Below are 20,617 nucleotides of genomic sequence, written 5' to 3'. Positions count from 1 at the left end.
CATGATAGACATTATTTTTACCCGACCTATCAGCCGATAGTCGTCTTCTAGTTCTTAGGTCAGTCCTTGAGCAATTAAAGCCAAAACCAGCCAGAATTTCAGGTGCATCAACCAGCTCGTGAATTACTTTAAAGCCCAGATAGCAAAATGACGTCTTGATGAGTTCTGAATGAGTTCCTATTTATGATTTGGACGTCTTAAAAACATGTTGAAGAAGTCTTTAAGAAGTTCTCAAGATGTCGAATGAGCCACCTAGCAAACTCATTAAGACGTCTTTAAAAAGAGTTCTCGAAGAGTTCTTTTTTCTGACTCCGCAAATAAGACTTCAAAATGAACTTACCATGACGTCTTAAGGAGTTCCTAATTTTGACTTCAAAAAAAGTAAACATTAAGACGTCACAAAACCGACGTCTTATTTATGGAGTCTCCAAGAAATCTTAATTAAGAGTTCTTAAAAATGACACCTTTAAGAAGTCATTATAAGACTTCTTGAAGACTCCTTCAAAAATACGTCGTAAAGCAGTCACTCTAACTGCTTAAAGTAACGTAAACATTTACAAAATTTACGTTGAACTTTTTCAATACTATTAATATGTTGCTCAGTACATGGGCGGCTGCCCAATTTCAAAACCCAGTAAGGGACAAAATTTTCAAAATCGATTTTTTAGTATTTTTAGTTCCAGTGGAGTTTTGTAAACATGATTCAATACATATTTCATAAATTTTATTTTTGTCAGTTACTGTGTTTTAAAATTGGGCACCCATGGAGACCAAACAATAGACCTATACTCCAGTATGGGTTTGGCTGATGAAAAAAATTTCAGAGTTATGGTATTTCAAACCTTCTTAAAATTGATTAGCCAATTAGGTGATGAGTCTAATAGCTTACCTAGCATTAAAATGATCATATAAAATAAGATTTCCTTTATGCGTTCCTACAGCCAGAATACAAGCATGTTTTGCCCACATATACGTCAATATATCCCGTACACCAGGGCTTGACAAACGCTGAGAAGAGATGGATTAGTGTGTTGACATTTTTGAAATCTTTACTTGCTCTACAGATGAACCCTAGACTTCTTATTAGTGTATGAAAAATATACATTAATGTATAAAAGACTGTTAAGATTGAAAAAATTATTTTTTTTTTATTTGAGAATAAAAAATAACAGATTTGAAAATTTCAGTCTTTATTTTTTGATAATATTTATTTATTCTGATACTTAAAGTAAGTAAAATATGATTCGAAACCACTTTTGTCTGACTATGGACTTAGTAAATTTGTTGGAATAATGCGTACTAATATTAATGAGTAATTGAAATCTTGTGTAAATAAAGAAGAACAAAGAATATAATAAAATATGTAATGATAACATTCAAAGAAATAAAGAACACATATATTTTTTTAATAAAATCATTTATTACAACGTATAAAAAAAGAATTATAATTAATGTCTGGTTAATCTTAATTTAACTAATGATATATGTAAATTTTTTTTAATAATATTTTTTCTTATCATAACTTAGAAGTTAAATTTAACATAAGTTTGATCTACATAAAAAAAAAATTCAGACACTTTGTGCTGTAAAATATCAAGTATTAGTCTAATCAATATACATTTAAATTTATAAGACAAATACAATAATGAAGTATTTAAAAAAAAAATTTATTATAATTTTTCTAAATTAGCACTCGTGTATCCGTATTTTTTTAAAGAAGTTATCGCTGGCTTACCAAAATATTGTTCATACGAAAATTAAATCTAAACACGAAAAATTTATTTGTTCGTTCTTTAGTATTTGTTTTTTTGTTCTGTAAATAAATAATAATAACAAACAATATATTTACTGTAATCAATAATTAAAAAGTATCAATAGTCTTAGTCATCGTCTTCCATCATTGAAAATCGAGGTGGTGATCTCCATACAGCACTTGACGTTCTTTTAAGACGATCTTTTTTAATACCAACAAATAATTCTGATAAATTTGGTGTACATTTCTTAGCTCCAACAAATTTCAATACATTATTTATTGGAATATATTGTTGTAATTCCAATTGAATTTCCCTGACTCCCGCTGTAACAAATAAATTTTTATTCATTTTATAAAACTGATAAATAATTAATGACGAGTTATAAATATATACTTATAAAATTAAGAGAAAAATAAAAAGTTAATTTATTTTATAATTACATTTGTAATGAAATAATCAGATGTAAGTAAAAATGTAATGAGACCTTTGTTATAGAGAATTTAATTAGCTACTAAAGTGTTAATGTACATTTTTGTCGTATCTGTAATATTTCAGTCAAAATTTCGATTTTTATACGACAACTTTTAAATGTCGAATTAAAAGTTTGTAATTGAAAAAAATAAAAAGTGAATTTATTTTAAAATCACATTTGTAATGAAATGATTAGATATACGTAAAAATGTAGTGAGATCTTTCTTATAGAGAATTTAATTAGCTATTAGATTGTTGTTAAACATTTTTGTCAGATCTGTAATATTTAAGCCAGAATTTAACTTTTTTTACAATAACTTCTGTATGTAAATTTAAAAGTTTATGTTGAAAAAAAAATAAATCAACACTAAAGAAGTGGAAGGGAACTGGTAGTAAGACAAAAATATATTTACCTCGTGCCCAGTATGGTATCGGGTGCTTTGGATTCGACTCATTATCCGAATCATCATCATCAGGATCAGTGTCTATTTTATATGAAGTCGGATCGTTTTGTTGTTGCTGTTGTTGTATTTTTTCTTGCTGCAATGCTTTTACTTTAGCTTGATACTGCTGCTTCAATTTAGCATTTTCCATAGCAGCAGCTTGCTGAGCTCTCATTTCAGCCATTTTGCGACGTTCATTTTCCTGTTCACGTCGCCGTTGTTCAGCAAGTTTCCGTTCAGTTTCTTCAATCTCTTGCATTTTCTGTAATCTCAGTTGTTCTTCTTGTTTCTTCTTTTCTTCTTTTTCCTGAGCACGTTGTAATTGGGCAATTCGTTTTTTCTCAGCTTCTTCGCGCATTTTTTCCTGCATAATTAAAGCCTGTTTAGCTTTAAGTTCTTTTTCCTTTTCAAGTTTAAGTCGCTTTTCCTGTTCCAGTTTTTCCTTCGCTTCACGCGCCAATTTATTTTTCAGTTCTTTTTCCTCCCGTTTGCGACGTTTTTCTTCAGTTTGTTGTCTTAGAGCTTCTTCTTTTTTTAATCTTGCGTCCTCTTCATTTAATCTCTGCTTTTTGTCGACCAAACTGTCAACAGAATTTGATTTACTCAATGGTTTCAGTTGATTAACAGAGTCAACAGATGATCCATGATTTAAATAATTTGTTTTAGCTGCTGTTGCTGCTTTAGATGATGGTAATATATGTGTATTGACTGGAGTATGAGCGATACGATTAACTGACATTGGCATGTGCATACGTGCTTTACTGACAGGTGTTGTTCTCAATTGTTGTTTTTGTGTTATTTTATCATTTTTAACCGGCAATCGCGATTTTTGAGCTGAATTTAATAACGCGTTTTCTTTCTCATTATCATCGTCACGCTTCATTTTAGCAATTGATATTTTTTTGGCTTTAGCCAATGATTTACGTGCAAGAATAGCTGCTGGATTAGGTGGCTTATTAGTTGCCACAGTATCAGCAGTAGCAGCAGTTGCCATTGCGCGTGTTTTGGTTCTCGTAATTCTTCCAGTTGTCTGTTCTTTAGTGGGACTACGCGTTACTTGTTCAAAAGCTTCAACTTTTTTTTTAACAGATTCTTTAGCATAAGGACTAAACAATGCATTAGATTTATATTTCAAATCTTTTGTTTTGTAATTTGTTTTAACTGGCGTAGGTAAAACATTATCATCATCAGTATCATCATCAGTTTCGCTAATAAGAGTTGGCTTTGTTTTTCGTAATTTTTTAGTCAATACTTTTTCGGTTTTCGTAGCAGCTGTTACTCGTTCTGGTGACGATTCATCATCAGTAAGCATCTCATCAAGCCCCGAGTTATCAAGATTGGATTTAAATGATGATAATTTATTTTGTAAATAATTCTTAGATTGTAGTACTGATGGTCCTGGTCCGCCAGATATTTTAGGCAGTGAGTTTTTACTCAGAGTTACGGTTTCATTCATTATTTTATCAATAACCACCGTGACATTCATCATTTTTTTATCAATGGTCATTGTGGTATTTGGATTCATCGTCGAATTCATAGGAAGCATTTTACTACTGATAGCATCTTCGTATAACGATGCTTCAGTTTTAAGAGTATTGTCTTGATCATCGATACTGTTATTAGCAGCTGGCTCTGGTATGGCTACAACAGGTTGTTTTTTAGCTGATGACCTACTGCGTGTTTGTCTTGTTTCGCGAGGTGGAGTCTGAACATCAACTTCGTTATCTTCATTCAGATCAATTGGAGTTGAGATTCGCTCTACTTTGACTTCTACCTTATCCAACAGCTTAGAACTCTTCTTATCCATTTTAGTGAGCTTTGAAGGTCTTTTGAACTCATCGTCGTCAGATCCACTAACGGACTGTTTGACCCGTTTCCCTCGAGTAGCGCGAGGTTTCTGTTTATTTAAAAAAAATTATATTATTATATAGGATTAGATAATAAATTAAATAATAAATAAATAAAATGACCTTCACCACAACTTGTTTTATTTCTTCTACATCTTCAATTATTGATGGAGGTCTGCGCAGTTTCGCGTTTAGAGTTAATGATTGTTGTTTTTTTATCTTCTCATTAGCTTTTATAGAAGCGCCACGACGGGATCTAGGAGCTGGTTCTTCAACTTCTTCTTCTTCTTCTTCATCATCCTTTTTTACTTCCACATCACGGTGCTTCTTTCTGCTTAATCTAGTCACTTCCTCATCTTCGGGAATCGTGTGTATACGTTTACGCGGTGGCTTTGGTGTTTTAGGCAGAAATCCTGATCTGGAGTTTTCAATTTGTTCACCCAAATTTCTTATAAAGTTTATTTCATTTATGTGCATCTGCTTCAGGGTTTCCATTCCTTCTAAAAATTTATCATGAAAACTAGCTAAATCATTTAAAACCATTTTTCTGCCAGCTTCCTTTGCAGAACGATCCATTTTGAGCTTCTGTAAAATTTTTTAAATTATTAAACTGACTTAATTAATTTTTCCTAATTAGTAAACAAAAAAAATTTTTTTTTTTAATTAAAAAATAACGACATTTTATATCTGAGGTAAGAGACCCAGTATTACACGGAGAAAAATGTTGGCTTGAAACCTATCAATTTATTATACTGTCGACCTAACTTTAAACAGGAAGTGAAGCATCAAAAAAGTTGTTATGCTCTTATAAAAAATTATTATGCCGCATCACAACTATTATAATGTATGAAAGTAATTGTTATTAAAGCTTATCGATGTTTCTCGCGCATATTAAGGAGGACCACTAGTGTGACCGCCTGAAAAAACGATGATTTTTGAAAATTTTTTTGAAAAAAACTACTGCATGAAATGTTTTCATGTTTTGTGGATATATTTGTGGATATATAATGAATACAAGATAAAATTTTTGGATCAAAAAATTCAAAATTCAGTGAGTTATTCACAATCTCCCATCGCTAAAAAAAAAGTCCCCCCACTGTAGTGATTGCGACCTTCGCAGTACCGGAAATCACAAAAACCAAAAAGTTTATTAAACTAGAAGGTATTTTCCGTACCATGACCCTCGGGCTAAGAAAAAAATTAAAATTTAACAAAATGGCGGAGTTAAAAAAAAAAGAAATTCTAATTTTGCGCGAAAATTTGGTGATTTTTGACCTGCCAAAATTACATCTTGATTCGATCGAAAAATTGCAGGTTTATGGTACGTAGAAAAATATATAAAAGAAACATGTACTTGAAAATCGGAACGTTTTTCGTGGAACGAAATTAAAAAAACCAAATGAAAAGTGAAAATCTACGGGATCTAGATTTCTGAAATATTTCGCACGTCAGCCAATAATTGCAGGCCACCCCCAACTACCCCTTAAGTCACCTTTAGATTCAAATTACATAAATTATTTCCATTTTCGTTGCGCGAAAAACGTTCCGTTCTTCAGGTACATAAAGAAACTACAATTCAAATCAAATCGATCAGTTGATTTGTCTTCCAGTTATAGATGCAGCAATTTCGAAAAATGTATTTTCGAGAACCGATAAGCGGCTGCTCTTCAGATGACTGTAACTCAAAAAAATTATTCAAGATATGGACTAGAAATTTTAGTATGTTATTTTTGAAGGTATATACTATCAAAATATGTAAAAAAAAAAAATGAATTGATTTTTGAAAATATCACACTCTAGTGGTCCCTCTTAACTATTGTGATACCGCATAATATTTTTTTGGATGCTTTATTTCTTGTTTCAAGTTTCGTTGACAGCATAATAAAAATTGATAGGTTTCTAGCCAACATCTTTCTCCATGTTAGAGAGTTTATGTTGTACTTTGGAATACTGATAAACACCAAATATTTTATTAAAATTTCTGAACTGACGTCAATTTTTCTAAATTTTGATACCTTGCTCGGGTACTAAGTCTTTTAACATAAGTAATTTTTTTTTTTTAATCTCAGGTAAAAGAACCCAGAACTAGTACCCAGCTATCAGGGAACTAGTACCCGATTACTCATATATTTGTATATCCATATTTACTAAATGTAAATACACAAATACATGGAATGATCAGGCACTAGGTCTTACTTTAAACTGAATAATAAAAATAATTAATATAAATATACGACCATTTTGATTTGCCGGGAAATGGAGAATCAACAAAATTCAAGATATAAAGAAAAACGATTGTTTTAAAATACTTACTTAAGAAGTCCTTAATCCTTGAAAGCTTTTAAAGTTAATTATCAATTAGTTCCACTAATTAATATTAATAATACGAAGGTGAAAAAATCTGAATCTGAATTTCCAATACATTAACCTCTTAGCAAATTGTAATAAATAACACGAACAAAAAATAACTAATAAACTCAATCAGTAATAAATAATTGTAATATAATGATAATTTAATGATCGAACTTCAAAATAACCAAATTTTTATTGTTAATTATAATTAAATAAATGAAATAATAATTGTAGTATAAAAACAAAAAAAAAGACGCGCTAAATTGTCAAGCTCCAGCCAACACCAGACCAGCCAGCATAAGCAAGTTTTCTTTAACGTCTTTCAAGTTCAAATTGAAAACCACCAACGCCATCTTTGGTTTATTATTTTAAATATTTGGCGCCATTTGTTTATTTCTAAATTTTTAAATCATCGATAATTTATCAACTGCGCTGTCTTTATCAACGTAATTGTCATAAATAATAATTATATATATGATAAAAATATAATTTTTAAATATCATACAATAGAGCAATTAATAAATATCAAATTTAAAAAATTAATTGAATTTTTTTTGAATTGTGTAATTAAAGTGGTAGTAAAAAAAAGTAAGTGCGCAGCTGATAGTTACTTGAAATAATTTAAAAAATAATTTTATGAAATCTATCAATAGATATCACTGGATGTTAAATACTAAATTTCGTTTGCAACAATAATTGTCTTAACAGCCACCATTATCACTAAAATAACTCAATGATCAAAGGGGTAGTTTGTTTTCTTACAATACAAAGTCAAATAATTATTTATTATATTATTTATGGAAAGATTTTGAAAATTTTATTTAAATAAATGATAACAGTGATGTACATTGACGTTTAAATATTTATTATTATTGCAAATAATAATAATTAAAAATAAAATAATAAATAATTATTATATTTAATAAAATGTTAAGACAAGTGAAAGATTTAAGAAGAGACTTCCATTATTGTTATTAGAGCTGGTGGTCTCTAATAAAAATTCATAAATGTATCATGATAAAAAATGATAGTATGTGTGCTGATAAAAATAATTACAAAAGTTATAATAACATAATTATTTATTTATTTTTGTTTTTTATGAAATTGTTTGATTAGCAAATGTAATAATTTGTTATTTTATTTTTAAAATGATTTTATAATTTTTATATTTAAAATATAAATAAAAATCTAATTATTTAGTCGATTACTCATCATGCTTTGGATATGTTGCATTTGGTAAGTGTCATGTGTTAAAAAAATTTAATTGACTTTAATTAATTGTAATTACTCTTTTAAATGTCAGTTTTTAAATTTTATTTTTTATTATTTTTTATCAGTTGATTTAAATTTAAATTACGTACTTGCATATTATCATTTTATTTAAATTAAATATAAATAATATGAGTGCAAATGTTACAGACATATGACAATTTTTTAATTACATATAAAAAACTTAAGTAATTAAAACAATAAATTTAAAAAAAATGCCTGTACTGATTTTTAATTTTCTAAATATGCATTTCTCAATTTTTGTTTTATAAACATTTTAATTTATTATTTCAAAGTTTAAAAAATTGTCAGATATCTGCTAACTTTACTATCATATAAATATGTGCGGTTTTATTTATTAAATTATATAAAATAAATTTTACAGATTAAAAAAAGCATGGGTTGTGTTAATAGCCGTACAGATATAAATGATCTGCATCCAAATATATTCCAAGTTATGAATGTTGATGATTTGGGTAATCTGATAACTCCAGGAAGATTAGAAGTCACTGAAACAGATATTGTACTGTATCAAAGAGGAAGACAGCCAGTAAAATGGCCATTGAGATGCTTGAGAAGATACGGCTACGATTCGGAAATTTTTAGTTTTGAATCTGGTAGAAGATGCTCGACTGGTCCTGGTATTTATGCATTTAAATGCCGTCGAGCTGATCAGTTATTTAATCTTGTACAAACAAACATACAGGTAATTTACTTTAGACATTAATAAAGACAATAATAATTGATATTTAAGTTTATGATCTCGGCACCAATTAATCAAAAAATAATTAATAGGTTTGTAATAATGGCGACGATGCAATATCTCGTGACCTCTCAATCCCTTCACATTCCGGTCCAACGATAACACGTACGACAATACCAAATGAGCCAAATTACCTCGATCCAACACCACTAAGGCCTAACGGTCGTGTAAATCCACGATTTTCTCACAGTCAACAGAATGGAGTCGGTAGACTAGGAAGTGTAGGCAGTAGTAGTGGTCCAATATCACCACAAGGCACTATGAGTTCACCATCACCACCTCCAATGATGTTGCCACCACCTCCTCCTGTTCCACAACCTCATCCGTCCGCGTTGTATGTCAACGACGATGTCTTATCGTCAATGGCTATTGAATTGGAGCATAATAATAATAAGAGTTTACGAAGAATGCAAAGGTATTTTTATTATTTTTATAAAATAAGGGAGGGTAAAATGGGATACTTAAGAAAATACTTTTTTCGGGGACTTAAATACGTTAAATCTTTTTTTTGTTTTTCAATATTTAAAGTAAATAGAAAAAATTTTCAATTTTTGCGGGCATAATAGGGTACCCCTTAATAAGGATAAAAAAAATCTGGATATTAAATAAATTTGATTAAATTCAATTTTCTCGTAAGTAATTTGCACAAAGACAAATTATATTTCACATAATTATTGGATGCAAAAATAGAAAAAAAAAATTTCTAATAGTTTTTTTATCATAAAACAAGTCATTAACATTTTTCGACTGACACTTTTGATTTTTGAAAAAGTTTAACTATCTACTTAAAATTTTTAATTTTTTATTTGGTAATCACTATTTATAATTAACTTAAGAGTAAAAGATTTGAATTAGTTTTAATTCCAAAGAAGATATTTTTAAAAAAGCATTTATATATTGCTTAGAGTAGTAGATTCAAAAATTATTAAAAGTTAATTAAATTACAAAATTAAAAAATTTTTAAATATTTTAAAGTTGATTACTGAAATACATCTGAAGTAATTTGACACTGGGAGTTCTTTTATTGTAAATTGATAAGAAAAAAAATAAAATTGATTTCATACTATTTTTTTACAAAAACAAAATTTTTCGAAAACGGTCAAAAAAAGCTCAATTATATTTACAAAAGTGACTTTGGAATATTTAAAAAAAAAAAATGTTTTTCTAATTTTTTGAGTACCCCGTTTTGCCCCTGCCCCTTATATTTATTCTACCAGTAATTAATTATCATGATCGTAGTAATAATAATAATAATTTTTCATATTTTTGTTGATAGATCTTGCACAGTAAGCAGTACAACGTCGAGTAGTGGCTTTACATCGGATACAATAGGAATATTAAATCAAGAAGTTCACAATCATAATCGACCGCCACCGTTGCCAATGGCCTCGTATATGAATGTAGATTTAAGCAATGACGTCAGTCCACTTTCGCCTTCACACAGTACTTGTATTTCAACAGCATTAAAAGAAGACACTAGTGAGACAGATAATTCACGACATGCCTATATGAATATAAACCCCAGTCAAGAAAATATTATCGAGTGCTCAAATAATCAACGCACACGACTGCCGGCATTGCCAATATTACCACAGTCTCTTCCAATTGATTGGGATGATAATAATTCCCGTCACTGCTATGCCAATCTCGAGCCCAAAGAGATTGATAATTTGCGTAATAAATTTACTGGAGTGTCTGTTAGTAATAATGATAAATTAACAACTGTACCATCAACTCCACCTGTTGAAGCTATACGGGAAGTTAATTATGCCGTATTGGATTTAGATCAGAACAGTATTTCTACGTCAGTATCTGACAATACTGGAGTTACTGGCATAGGTAATTCTGCTAATACGGCCGCTACTAATGCGGTACCATCACCACCAGAATCACCCAATAAACCACAAAAAGGATACGCGACAATAGATTTCAATAAAACGGCAGCACTTTCACATTCTGTTAATCCTAATGGTGTTAATGATAATGAGGGCTCCAGAAAAACACGACACAATTCAACTATCAACGACTTAGCAACTCCGTCAAGACAAAGCTCTTCGATAAGTGAGTGATTTCATATCTTCCATTATATTTTTTTATATTATTGGGATACTCGCTATGTAATAACTCGGGAAATATTTATCTGGCATAGTCTCGAGGTTTTAGTTTTGTTGAGGGGACCCTCTGGTATTTAAATTTTTTTAAATCATCTTCCCTAATAGCCACTTTAGCTTGAAATTGACAGTAATTTGACGTTGAAATTACCGAAATTTGCTGCCCGAATTTGCCGACAATTTGACAGCAAAAGTTGTAAAGAAAAATTGGCGGTTAATTTTTTCTTAATTTAGAGGTGACTTTTTATTAGAAAAAAAAAAGTCGATAATGTTTATTCTTACCATTACAGAAAGTAAGCAAATTGATACATAAAAAGTCAAATTAACAATAAATTGATATGAAAATTTGCCTGAAAATTGACGACAACTTTTCTTGTCAACTTTTGAAGTGAATTTGCATTCTGATTCGGGTAGTAAATTTACGTCAAATTATATAGCAAGTTGTATACAAACTGTCGTCAAAAACGGAAAAGTCCGAAGTTGACGGACATTTGACGAAAAATTCAAGGAAACTTTTGTAAATTAAACTTTTGTTATAACAAACTGTGCTATTAGGGTTCATTACTATAAGACAATTGGCCCGGTTTCTGACTCCTCAAAAATTCCAGATGACGTTTTATTAAAATATGAATTGTCATTGACCTTCAATTTGAACCAAATATTGGTCACTTCAATTTTTGTTAATTGCACAAAATTTCCATTTTTTTTTAATTTTGAAATTTTACAAAGGTCAGGAATCGGACGATAGTCAATTACTGGGTCATTTACCTTACGCGAGCTTTAAATAAAATTTTAATCGGAGGGTCCCCTTGAAAAAATAACATTTTTAAATCGAGAATACAAAAGATCTCGAATATTCAACGAAATGATCTTATGATGGTATTATTATGCCGCATGCACAATTAAAATATAAGAAAAAGATCTCATTACATGAGAAAATTATTTATTTAATAATTGTGATAAATTGTGTAAAACGAAAATGCACGTTATTGGTATATATACATATATATGTATAAATATATATATACATGTTTAAATAGTCATTGCAAAATTTAACGGGATTGCGGCGCAGTTAGTATTCGTTTTAAAGAATAAATAAAGCATATTTGTATTGAACGTTATCTATCTTTGATGAATAAATATATGTATGTAGTATTTTATATTAATTCGGGTAATAGAAAAACAAACAAAAAGAATAGGGTGGAAGTAATATTTGTGGCCACTGCTCCATTTTTGGACATTTATCATAAGAGACCCAGTATCTCATCAGGGAACTAGTACCCGAGCACTTATATGTTTGTATATATTATCTATTGAAGTGATTCGTTTTGAACGAGCATTTTTGTTCTCCCGCAGCGAAATATTAATGTGTATAAAAAAAAAAAATTCTCTAAAACTTTTAGCCCTTAATCTTACTTCTAAATACTTTCATTTTGAATTTTAAGTTTTTTCATTTAAAACGTATAGGAAATCTAAATATTTTTGTTAAATTCTCTAATGCTCAGTCGTATTGCAAGTTATCGGGTAGAAAAATTACTTTCAGTGCCAATACAGAAAAAAACAATTAGACTCACAGTAAAATTACTATGAAAACTTTTGAAGAGCGTTAAACTGACTACAAAATGCCACAAACGGTGACCCGATAACTTGAAATGCGGCTGAGCATTAGAGAATTTAAAAAAAATATTTAGATTTCCTATACGTTTTAAATGAAAAAACTTAAAATCGAAATGAAAGTATTAAGAAGTGCGATTGAGGGCTGAAATTTCGGAAATTTTTTTTTTTTTATGAGACTGAAACTAGCAGCTACACGTGAGCAGCCGAACTCAAATCTTCAGGGGCGAAACTGATATTTCGGGCCCCGGGTGTAAAAAAAAATTATTGCAAGATGACGTTGGTAGTGTAGATTATAAGGCATTGGAATATAACTCGAGTGATGGTAGGCTAAAAAACAGCGAAGACCACAAGCCCTAGTATGAACTTTACGATATGGGCAGCAAATGAAGTATATGAAAAAAAATGTACAAAAAATTGAGAAATTTATGAAAACATCAGACAAACAAAAAAACAAAAATTTTGCAAGTATGAATATTAAACTAATTCATGAAGATTTTCAGTAAAAGCCTATTAGATAGAATTATTGTTAGGCCGTGTTATACGCCAATTGTTTACAGAATATCAATCAAAAAAATGTTATTAACTGTGCTAAGTTGCGAATTAATGATTCATGAATAAGTAAATTGTTTTAAATTCTGAACGGCATGCTACCGATAAACTCATAGAAAAAACAAAAAAATATTCAGAATTTTTTTAAGATCGTTAGCTAAACTATTGTTTATAATTGTTGTTCCGCCAATTTTGAATACAAAATATCTTCAAGACATCCATCAAAAGTCCTGTAACGAGTAAAATTTGGGTTAATTTAAATTATTAAATTAATTTTGGAAACAAAACAAAACTAATGAAGAAATTAAATCAGTTCAATTTTAAATATACCAGAAAATCAGAATTTGCTTAACCTTAAATAGAAGATTAATTAGCAATTGAAAATTATGAATAGCAGCTACCCCTTCTGCTCGGATTTAGCTCGCCGGAGTCCATGGTTGAAAAGGGGTCTTCGAAATACAGACAGTTTTAATGAGAACAATAAACAACTTTATTCAAAACAAAATCTTTATACATGGGCTTCGAGCCCCGTTCTACTACTTTTACACTAATAATCACGGTTACGCGGTCAATTAACGACTTCCTCGTCGTTCACACATACAATCACGCACACATCACAATTTACGCGGGCTAATATCGTGGTTCTACCCTTTCCCGGGTGCCTCGGGGTGTCTGGTCGACTTCCCCTCGGCCCTGTACGAATCCCCTCCCAGAGGGTAAGCGAATGGTCTCCGTCAAAACCCCCACCTACTCGGATAAGTTCGCCTACCACCCTTTGGCAGAAGGCCTCGAAGTGGGGACCCTCAACCCTCCCAAAGAGAGTAAAACTTCGCTTACTTGGTCCGGTCGGACTCCTGGAAAAAGTGCTTCCTTCGTGTTGACTGGGAATGGTCTTCCTCTGAACACTCTCCTGGGAGACTAAGTTGCCTCTACGGGCCTTTATGAGCGGTTTTATTACTTTACCTATCCGCCGCAAGCGTGAACAGAATAATTTCCTTCGCCCTCTATCATTGTCCGCGAAAGCATCGTGACAGTAAAATTATTCCAAGTCCAAAGTGACAAAATCAAAGGGAATTGGAAAAAAGCAACTCGATCCAAAGTAAAATATGAAACGAAAAAAAAAGAATGCGTTTAAGAGTGTAACGGGTAAAATTGGGTTTTAAAAATAAACTATAAGAGGAGTAATTAATTGGTTGATTAATATCGAAGAAAACGTCAAATCAATTTTATATCTCGCCAGAAACTCGGAAGTTAGACGAACCAGGATTTGGATTGAAGAAATTAGTGATTAAAAAGTATGACTAATTTTAATCCACAAGAAAATTAATTATTAGAATCATTAATTAATTAAAATTGAAGGTACAAATTATAAACTACCCCTTTTGCTCGGTTTAGCTCGCCGGAGTCCAGGGTTGAAAAGGGGTCTTTTCAATATAGACAGTTTTTTTTTAATTAATCAATCAACAAAAACTTTATTTAAACAAGAAAAAGAAAATTTTTTTCAAAAGAAAGAAAACACAGATTTAAACAAAAAAATAACCTAGGATTTATTTTAAATAATTTACAATGGCTTCAAGCCCTGTTCTACTACCTCTTACAATAATTAACATCAATAATTAAACGCGGTTTTTATAATGTATAATCACGGTTTGTTGTTATTGAGACAATTTATCACGGTTTACGCGATCAAGTAATATACAATACACACATACTCAAAATTTCGCGGTCTACAACGCGGTTCTACCCCCTTCCGGGTGCTTCAGGGGAGTCTGGTCGACTACCCCGTCGGCCCTATACGAACTCCCTTCCCAGAGGGTAAGTGGATGGTCTTCAGCAAACCCCCACCTACGCGGATAGTATCACCTACCACCCCTTGGCAAAAGGCCTTGGAGTGGGGTCCCTTAAACCTCCCGGAGAGAATAGATTACGCTTACCTGGCCCGGTCGGACTCCTGGTAAGTGACTTCCTTATGGTTGACTGGGAATGACCTTCCTGGACAATCTCTCTGGACACTAAGTTCCCTCTACGGGCTTGTATGCGCGGTTTTATTATCATATCTGTCCGCTGTAGATATGGACGGGAATAAACTCCATCGCCCTCTATTGTCGTCAGCGAAAGTATACTGTTTGTAAAATTTTTTAAATCCAGAGTTATAAAGTCAAAGGAAATTGAGAAAAAATAATTTTATCAAATGTAAAACTGATTTTAAAGAAAAGGAATTCGTTTAAGATGTTAAGTAAATACTAAATACCGAGAACTTAGCCGTGCAAGCGACGGTGAACCGGGTGAATGGATAAAAAATGAAGGAATGAACGATTGAAATATTAGAGTTGATTTCAATTTCACCTATTATTTCTCGTATTTCGCCTTATTTTATATTTTTTTTCGATCTCTTGAATCTTTTAAAAGATTTATTTGAAATCTCTATCGGCGATTTTATTTTTTTCTTTGACTTTACCTGCTCGGGACTTGTAAGATAATTTTAGGACTTATAGAACAATTTTCGCTCGGGCGCGCATTCACATACTTATACAGTACATCCATATAATTTTATATTTCACTAAATTCATCCATCTTAAACTTAAAAGTCAATAAACACAGTCATATTAATATGAATGATAATAATACGTCGTTGTAGTAGGAAATAAAATATGTTTATAATAAGAAAGTAAATCCCAATAGTAATAAAATAATATAAGTAGTAAGTAACAAATTAGAATTGCAATAAGTAAAGCATAAATAATAATATAAGAAATAATAGTCATAATAATAAGAAATAGTATTTAAGTCAATGGTTATAAGAATAGTAATAAGCAAAATAGCAGATAGATTTAGAATTTAGTACTAGTTTTAAGTGTAGTAATAGTATTAATATTAGTTTTAAGTAATTATAGTAATAACAAGTAGTCATAGTAATACAAATAGCACAATATATTACGTAAAACAAAAGTCACAGGTGCCCGTAATACTGGTCATCTCGCTGCCCACCATCCCACCATCACACCCCTCCTACCTCAGCAAGAAAAGAGGTTAGCCTGCTGATCTCTTTTCTTTAGATCCTCCAACTTCTGGTGGACTGTCCGGTCCAGAGCTTCGATCTTTGGTGTCTGAGAGAATTTGCACCGTGTCACCTTGTACAACTTCAACGCCCTATCGTAAGCAGTGAACACGGTCTTTTTCTTGACTGCTTTTGGTTGGACCTCCGCCAGTGGTGTCAACGAGGCCAACAGCCGTTGTAACGGCGTCTGGATCTTGGTTGGCGGATGCGGAAACAGGTCTCCCGGCCTGTTCTCGAAACGTTCTGGGTATTCGGCTAGCAGCGGTGAGATCATATTCGAGCCACGTGGCTTCCAGTTGGATTGGTGCGGCCGTGAACTGGGGACTGCTCTTTACGGGTGGGCCCGGGTTGGTGACAAACACTTCTATTTTTCTTCCAGGCCCGGTAATGGTCGGCGTGGCGGTTTTGCCTGTCGCAATTTTTGCCCTCTTTGGCCCGCTACTGGCCGCCAGTGCTGGTACCGTGGGTGTCGTACCCAGCTGGGGACTGTTCCTTGCGGATGGGTCCGGGTTGGTTGCATCCTCTTGCCCATAGCGTACCCCAACTCTTCGTTTCCTTTTTGGGAAGCTCGCCGATGCCCGAGTGGGTGGAACGTCATCACTGTCGTTTGGCACCTTGCTTGAGGGTGGTGAATCTTCAAGCAACTGTGCCGGCTTCCAGGTTGGTTTGGCTGTAACCAACTGGGGACTGCTCTTGACAAGTGGGCCCGGGTTGGCGGCTTTTATCGGCCTGGCAAGTTTTGCCAGTGCTGAACTGGCTGGGCGAATCAAGGGCCGTTTGGCTGGCCTTGTAAATCCCGGTTTGGCCGGGTCGTATGGCTCTGGTTTCTTTATCAGACGGAGCTTGGTTTTCTGAATGACCCGTATCCGGATGTCAGGTCTCTTGGCTGAGGCGGAGAAGCGTGGTGTTCGCGGTGATTGGCTCGGTGGTTGGCTTTAAAATTAGGCGTGGTGGTCGCTGGAACATCTCCATCAGCCAAATTTTTTCTTCCATCGTGAGTTCCATTTTTTTTTGTTTTCTATACAACCGAAATTTCATGTTTTTTTTTTTTTTTACATAACCAAAATCTCACACATCATTCATTCTGTGCGCAAATTTTCGCGGTAGTAGAACAGTAATTGAGAAAAAAAAATTTATAGAACAAAAAAAAAAACATTTCGGCCTTTAACGGCGTCAACAAAAAAACAAAATCGAAGACCTTGGTACAACCCCTGTTGGGGTGTCCTAATTTCAGCCCGGGTCTCCGGTGATAGGAGTTAAACTGGCCTTTTTGGCCATAGTCCGAATTATTCATCGAAGTTCTTGATTTTCCAGTTCAAGTTCATGATTTTCAGGTTCATCTAGTTCCGGTTTCAGTTTTGTTCGCGGTCGTGGTCAGATTGTTCGTGGTCAGATTCCACTTACGGAGTTTCAGGTTCTAGTTACGGATTTACAGGTTACCCCAGTACGGCGAGATTACCCACTCCAAACAGCATGTCATTCCCGTACATGGGAATGTTGTGAAGCGGCAGGGCGAAAATCCATTTTTCTTCGCGGATTTTAACCCACACATTGCCGGTAGTACACCCTACATGCTGGCCAAGTGTTGACCCTCTCACCGGTACCGGATTGTACTTCTCGGATGAAATCCCGCACCTTTTATGATATCACCGACGCGGTCGCCTCGGTATCTATTGGTGCGCGGATTGTTATCATGCCGATCATACCTTCGTGTGAGATCCGGTTACGGGTTGCTTACGAAAGAACAACAATCAAACGTTTAATCGAAAACTTTCGCGGTATTCGTTATCTCGGAAACTAAACAAGTTATAACGGTGGGCCCTGGCTACTTCGTGTCCAGTAGCCACGAACCACAGTTAATGAATATTTCCCGAATTTATTTAATTTAGTTATTAATTATTTTAATCATAAATTTAGATCGACTGTTACTGGTTCTGGGATCGGGAAACTTGATGTATCTCAGGAGTAGGTCTGCTCGTCCTGACCGGACACGCGGCTGAAATAGACTTAAAACTATAGGACTCTGGTGATTATTAAGTTGTAACGGGTAAAATTGGGTTTAAATTAAAATATAACGAAGAGTAATTAATTAGTTGATTAATATCGAAAGAAACGTCAAGTCAGTTTTTATATGTCGTCAGAAACTCGGAAGTTAGATGAACCAGGATTTGGATTGAAGAAATTAGTGATTTTAAAGTTTGACTAATTTTAATCCACAAGAAAGTTAATTATTAGAATCATTAATTAATAAAATTGAATGTATAAATTATACAACTACCCCCTCTTGCTCGGTTTAGCTCGTCGGAGTCCAGGGTTGAAAAGGGGTCTTTTCAATGTAGACAATTTTTAATTAAGCAATCAACAAAACTTTATTTAAACAAAGAAAAAGTAAATCCTTTCCAAAAGAAAGAAAACACAGATTTAAACACAATAATAAACTAGGATTTATTTTAAATAATTTACAATGGCTTCAAGCCCTGTTCTACTACCTCTTACAATAATTATATCAATAATTAAGCGCGGTTTTTTAATGTAAAGTCTCGGTTATCGTTATTTAAACAATTTATCACGGTTTACGCGGTCAATTAATATACAAACACACACATACTCAAAAGTTCGCGGTCTACAACGCGGTACTACCCCTCCCGGGTGCTTCAGAGGAGTCTGGTCGACTACCCCGTCGGCCCTATACGAACTCCCGTCCCAGAGGGTAAGCGGATGGTCTCCGTCTAACCCCCACCTACGCGGTTAGTTTCACCTACCGTACCTCAGCAGAAGGCCTTAGTACGGGGACACCAAATCTCCCCGAGAATAAAAATTTCGCTTACCTTGGTCCGGTCGGACTTGGGGTAGGCGAAGTTCCAGATGTTGTCCAGGGAATGGTCTTCCTCCAGAAAACGTCTCGGGAGACTAAGTTGCCTCTACGGGCTTATATGCGCGGTTTTATCATTCTATCTATCCGCTGTAGAGGTGGACGGGAATAAATTCCATCGCCCTCTGTTGGAGGTGGCGAAAGAGTTACATTTGTAAAATTATTTTAAGTCCCAAGCAACAAAATCAAAGGAAAACAGAAAACGACAAGATAATATTCGAGAGACTGAAATTCCTCTAAGTTCTGCACAATAATATCAACGGGAATTGAAAAAAAATAATTTAAACGAAATATAAAGATGATTTGGAAAGAAAGAGAATGTGTTTAAGATTTTAAGTAAACGTTGAAATACCGAGAACTTAGCCGTGCGAGCGACGATAATCCGGCGAATGGATAGAGAATGAAAGAAAGAGCGGTTAAAATTTAGAGTCAATTTCAATTTCACATATTGTTTTTTATCATTAATGCAATATAAGTACTATCTTAGTGCTCGCTGTTTTATTATCCAAGTAGCTTTTTGCCACAGTCCCTTTTTGCCACAGTCCCTTTTGGCCACAGTCTTTGGCCTTACCTCGGCTAGAGGTGTCAATGCCGCCAGTAGTCTCTGCAGCGGTGTCTGGACCCTTATCGGTGGTTGAAAGAGATCCTCCGGTCTGGACCCAAAGTACTCCGGATAGTCGGATAATAACGGTGCGTCGTCGTAGTCGATCCATCCTGCGTTGATGGTTGTTGCCAGCTGGGGACTGTTCCCTGTGGATGGGCCCGGGTTGGTAGCAAGTCCTTTCTTTTTTTTCACAGGTCTGGTGTTGGAGACTTTTACCTGCTTGTCGACAACCACTGCCGTGGTTTTATCGGCCGTCTTCTTGCCAACCACTGGTTTGTTGGTGGCGGGTTCCCCTGTTTCCGGGGTTGCATCCAACTGGGGACTGCGTGCGCGTGGGCCCGGGTTGGTCGCAATCTCTTCTCTTTTCTGCCCCCCTATCCTCCATTTCTTTTTAGGGAAACTTGCTGTGGCTCGAGCGGGAAAGGCGTCGTCGTTGGTGGGTTGATCCATACTGCTGAAGTGACCGGTGTCGAGGTTGGCGCCCGTGGGGTCGTCGGGTTTCCCACTAGGATTTTCCCCAACCAGTTCTGCCGTCGACTGGGGACCGCTTGTTACAAGTGGGCCCGGGTTGGTGGTCGTTTTCACTGGTCTGGCGAGTTTTATCATCGCGGCGCTGGCTGGCCGTATTACGGGCCGTTTTGTTGGCCTTTTGAACCCCGGTTTTGTTGGGTCGTGTGGTTCTGGCTTTATGGCTAAGCGTAGTCTGACCTCCTGGACCTCCCTTACTCGGATGTCGGGTGTTTTCCTGGCGTTGGTTGTTGGTGCTGAGGTAAGCGGGGATGTGGTTGCTGTGGGGGTTGGCGTCAGGATCAGCTGAGATGGATGCTGGATCATCTCCTCCAATAGCCATATTTCCTCTTCCATCGTGAGCTCCTGGTTCACTGAAGATTGCATCTATACACAGATT

The 20,617-nt window shown here is 34.1% G+C and overlaps 3 protein-coding genes across 4 annotated transcripts; 1 reads left to right on the top strand and 2 right to left on the bottom strand.

Moving 5' to 3' along the window:
• Nucleotides 1-1,433: 1,433 nt before the first annotated feature.
• On the bottom strand, nt 1,434-7,173 carry LOC130678287 (inner centromere protein-like). Of its 2 annotated transcripts, none has more exons than XM_057485432.1 (4): nt 6,829-7,173; nt 4,645-5,100; nt 2,639-4,565; nt 1,434-2,077 (listed from the first exon to the last, which is right to left on the bottom strand). In XM_057485432.1, the coding sequence occupies exons 2-4, from the start codon at nt 5,089-5,091 to the stop codon at nt 1,881-1,883; spliced, it is 2,571 nt and encodes an 856-aa protein (XP_057341415.1). In that variant the 5' UTR covers nt 5,092-5,100; nt 6,829-7,173; the 3' UTR covers nt 1,434-1,880. The 2 variants fall into 2 exon arrangements, with proteins under 2 accessions (XP_057341415.1, XP_057341414.1); XM_057485431.1 differs by having other exon boundaries at nt 4,639-5,100; nt 6,829-7,172.
• A 429-nt stretch (nt 7,174-7,602) lies between these two features.
• On the top strand, nt 7,603-15,746 carry LOC130673702 (fibroblast growth factor receptor substrate 2). The gene is made up of 4 exons (XM_057478847.1): nt 7,603-8,103; nt 8,522-8,842; nt 8,932-9,314; nt 10,176-15,746. Exons 1-4 carry the CDS (start codon nt 8,092-8,094, stop codon nt 10,966-10,968), a joined length of 1,509 nt encoding a protein of 502 aa, XP_057334830.1. The 5' UTR covers nt 7,603-8,091; the 3' UTR covers nt 10,969-15,746.
• A 580-nt stretch (nt 15,747-16,326) lies between these two features.
• Nucleotides 16,327-20,604, bottom strand: LOC130673395 (uncharacterized). The gene is made up of 2 exons (XM_057478386.1): nt 19,586-20,604; nt 16,327-17,167 (listed from the first exon to the last, which is right to left on the bottom strand). The coding sequence occupies exons 1-2, from the start codon at nt 20,602-20,604 to the stop codon at nt 16,327-16,329; spliced, it is 1,860 nt and encodes a 619-aa protein (XP_057334369.1).
• Nucleotides 20,605-20,617: the final 13 nt, after the last annotated feature.

This window comes from Microplitis mediator, chromosome 1 (genome assembly GCF_029852145.1).
Source record: "Microplitis mediator isolate UGA2020A chromosome 1, iyMicMedi2.1, whole genome shotgun sequence".
Taxonomy (NCBI): Eukaryota; Metazoa; Arthropoda; class Insecta; order Hymenoptera; family Braconidae; genus Microplitis; species Microplitis mediator.
This window is presented reverse-complemented; position numbering and strand designations above follow the sequence as displayed.